Below are 3,524 nucleotides of genomic sequence, written 5' to 3'. Positions count from 1 at the left end.
AAAAGGTTACAGATTTCATTGAAAATTCATCTATTTGAGAAGAAAGTTCACAAATTTTGAAAAATATTACGAATTTGAAAAGGTTAATAAAAATTGGAAAAAAATTGCAAAATTGAAAAGTCATCGATTTTTGAAAAAAATCATTATTTTGATGAAACTTGACAAACTTGAAAAAAGTTCACAAGGTTTGAAAAAGGTTCAACTGTTTGAAAAAGGTTCACAAAATTGAAGAGTTCTATATTGGGACAGGCCGTCATGAAACGTTAGGGAGCAGCCGGCTGCTCCCTAGACGCATCCACAAATTAAGTTGGAGTTTATTTGCCCGGCAGCACATCATACTTCATGCGATCAGATCGACATATGTTATAAGCACTTAAAAAATTCAATGACCAAACGACCCATATCTGCCGTCACCTTTTTGCTGTTCACCCTCACCTAATTAACCACCTATCCCGACGTCGGTAGTTTTCCCACGGCCACACTCCCGTCCCCGCCGTAGCCATGCACCGCGCTCTCCCCCGCCGGCAACGCTGCGGTGGCGTGCGGCTTGAACCCCGGGAGGTCGCAGGGTATGTGCGGGATGAAGGGGCAGTGCTTGGTGGGGTCGGCGTAGAACATGGCGCACTCGATGTGCGGCCGCTGGCCGGGGAAGCCGAGGATGCAGTTCCGCCGGACGTCCAGCACGCGGCTCCTCACCAGCTCCATGCAGTGGTACCCCACGGAGTGGAAGTAGTTGTCGGAGAGCGAGAAGTTGGTGAGCTTCCCCGTCTTGGCGAGCAGGCAGAGCACGTCGGGGACGTGGCCGTAGAGCTGGTTCCGGGCGAGGTTGAGCTCCTCGACGTCGGCGAGGCAGCCGAAGGAGAGCGGGATGGGGCCGCGGATCTCGTTGCCGCCGGCGTCGAACACCGTGAGCCCTTCCACGAGGCCGATCTCGTAGGGGAGGCAGCCGGAGAGGTCGTTGTTGAGGAAGAGGATCTCGGAGAGCGTGCCGGAGGCGTTGAAGATGGTGCGCGGGATGGGGCCTGTGAACCTGTTGTTGGCGACGACGATGTACTCGGCCCTGCTGGTGCCGAAGGTGCTCTCCGGGATGACGCCGGTGAAGGCGTTGTTGTTGAGGAAGAGCGCCTCGACGGAGATGCCGAAGACGGAGGGCGGCACCTCCCCGGCGAAGCCGTTGAAGCGGAGGTCGAGGAAGGCGAGGCGGCCGAGCGGCGGCACGGCGGCCGGGAAGGCGCCGGAGAAGGCGTTGTTGGAGAGGTCGAGCTCGTAGAAGTAGCGGAGGGAGGTGAGGTCCGGGAGGACGCCGGAGAAGCTGTTGGAGTTGGCGTGGAAGAGCGCCAGGTCCGGGAAGGCGTCGATGAAGCCGGCCAGCGTGGGCGCGCAGAGGTGGAAGCCGTTGAAGTCGATGGAGGCCACGGTGAGCGTCTTGTTGGCGTCGTCCGGCGGCGTGTCGCAGTAGAAGCCCTTGTACGAGCTGCCGCCTTTAGAGCTGTCGCAGATCTTGGTGCCCACCCACGTCGCCGTCACGTTCATCGGGTCGCTCGTGATGGTCTGCTTGAACGCCTGGATCACCGGGTACAGCCGCCTCAACTTCTCGTTTTCGAAATCCCACGGCGTCGGCTCCGGAGGTGGCGACGGCGGGCACGCCGGAGGTGGCGGCGGAGGTGGCGGCGGGCACGGCGGTGGTGGAGATGGAGGCGGTGGCGGGCATGCGGGAGGTGGCGGCGGAGGTGGCGGCGGGCACGGCGGTGGTGGAGATGGAGGCGGTGGCGGGCATGCGGGAGGTGGCGGTGGCGGTGGCGGTGTTGGCGGGCATGCGCAGCCTTCCAGTGACACCGTGGACGGCACGCACACGCAACCTACCACCGAAACCCTCGACGCCTCGCGGAAGCTTGCATGGCCGGAGTCGCCGTCGGCACTCACCACGGCGAGCACAACCGCAAGTGCAAAGACTAGTGCCGCCGGAGACGGGGCTGCCACCCGAACCGCCATCGTTGCACGTCGCCGATCACTTGGCCGCACCATGCGTGACACGCCTCTCCTCCCGTTCTGGGAGGATGGCATGTCGGCCGCGGTATAAAAAGGGAGAGACGGGTCCTTTTCCGGTCGCCATGGACAGGCACACACAAGTGGAGGACAAGCGAATATGAAATGCTTTGGCGAGACGAAAGGAAAATGGGTGGGAACAACGGAAGCTGAAGTGGGGAAGGGTAGTGGGGTTGGCGGTTAACTGGTCCTCGTCGGCGGTGGGAGAGGGTCGAACTACAAGTACGTACTACTCCGGCAGCGTGAAGTGCAGTGCAGTGCAGGCCTCGCAGGAGATCTCCGTCCATTGGCGGTGGTCTCACGAATCTCGCATCCAATCCTCGTGCAATCGCCATCGTGATGATTCAAGTCCCGCGCGATCCCCGGCCGGGGTAGACCCCATGTAAACCCTTCTTCAAATCTGGGCAATGGCTAAGCTACTGGTCTAGTTACTAGTATTGCCTATACGCGTAGTGTCAATTCAGTCAAACGGGATTGCTAAATCTCTTGGTCGATATTATATTCACGAGATCTTACGGTGAAGATTCATGTATAAAAAAATCAACTTCCTTTTTTTTTTATATATGTTGTCACTTGACTGAGACTTGGTTAAGTCTCGGATCTAACCATACCCTTAGTCAAATGGGGAAAGCTATTTTTCTGCCGACTGTTAGTCACGATTGCTTTTCTTTTCGATCTTTCTTTTCTGATCGGCTCTGCTCTGTCATGTAAAAAGAGCTACAAAAAATTAGTGCCACCGCTAGGATTTGAACACACAACCTATTGGTCGTGACCACAACTCATTACCAACTAAGCTGACTACTTGCTGTGTTTCATGTGCGGGTTAATCTGTATTTCTACCTTAGTAAATGAGAGCGAGAAAAAATGACCACAACGCCTTTGATGAGGAGACAAAACCATTTGATCCAAGTTTTTTAAAGGGCCGGTGCAACGTGTTTTGTACTCCATTTGTCTCTTTTTTGTAGTGATGAATGTTTTCTAAAGAAATAAATGTTTCACTCCTATAGAATTCGAACAACGGTCTTCTCGTTTGTCATATCTCGGTAAATTATTTTGTAATGAGATTGATAATTATATGTACCACAAACCTGATAGCTTATGTACAAATATCATTGTAGGTTTTGTTTGACAAAAAGATTCCTGCCGACTGTTCGTTAGCGATAGGCACACACGCTTCGATTGTCGTCGGATGCGCATCGAACAATCCCGCGAAAGCCTCCCGAGCGCCACAGTTTCCTTTTGTTTTCTCTGTTGCATGCACGCACACAAAAATTGGTGTGAACAAGAGAGGATTCGATCCTTGCACCACTAGTGAGCCAACTCAACTAGCCTACCACCTGACCTACGATCCCTTTCTTGAACAAAAGAAAGTAAATGGGCTATTTAACATGTCTCCTCTACTACGTATGCATAAAAACGAATTAATTTAGTGTTCGATTTTTTCCGCACTTAGGTACCCCGTTCCTGCTAACTTTACC

At 53.7% G+C, this 3,524-nt stretch overlaps 1 protein-coding gene across 1 annotated transcript; it reads right to left on the bottom strand.

Annotated features, from left to right (window-relative positions):
* Positions 1-222: 222 nt before the first annotated feature.
* Positions 223-2,123, bottom strand: LOC119366269 (uncharacterized protein At4g06744-like). Its single transcript, XM_037631965.1, has one exon. The coding sequence runs from the start codon at positions 2,062-2,064 to the stop codon at positions 448-450; it is 1,617 nt and encodes a 538-aa protein (XP_037487862.1). The 5' UTR covers positions 2,065-2,123; the 3' UTR covers positions 223-447.
* Between the last annotated feature and the right edge of the window lie 1,401 nt (positions 2,124-3,524).

Source organism: Triticum dicoccoides, chromosome 2B, assembly GCF_002162155.2.
Source record: "Triticum dicoccoides isolate Atlit2015 ecotype Zavitan chromosome 2B, WEW_v2.0, whole genome shotgun sequence".
Taxonomy (NCBI): Eukaryota; Viridiplantae; Streptophyta; class Magnoliopsida; order Poales; family Poaceae; genus Triticum; species Triticum dicoccoides.
This window is presented reverse-complemented; position numbering and strand designations above follow the sequence as displayed.

Coding starts and splice junctions, on each gene's coding strand:
- LOC119366269 (XM_037631965.1), bottom strand. CDS start 2,064: ATGCCATCCTCCCAGAACGGGAGGAGAGGCGTGTCACGCATGGTGCGG.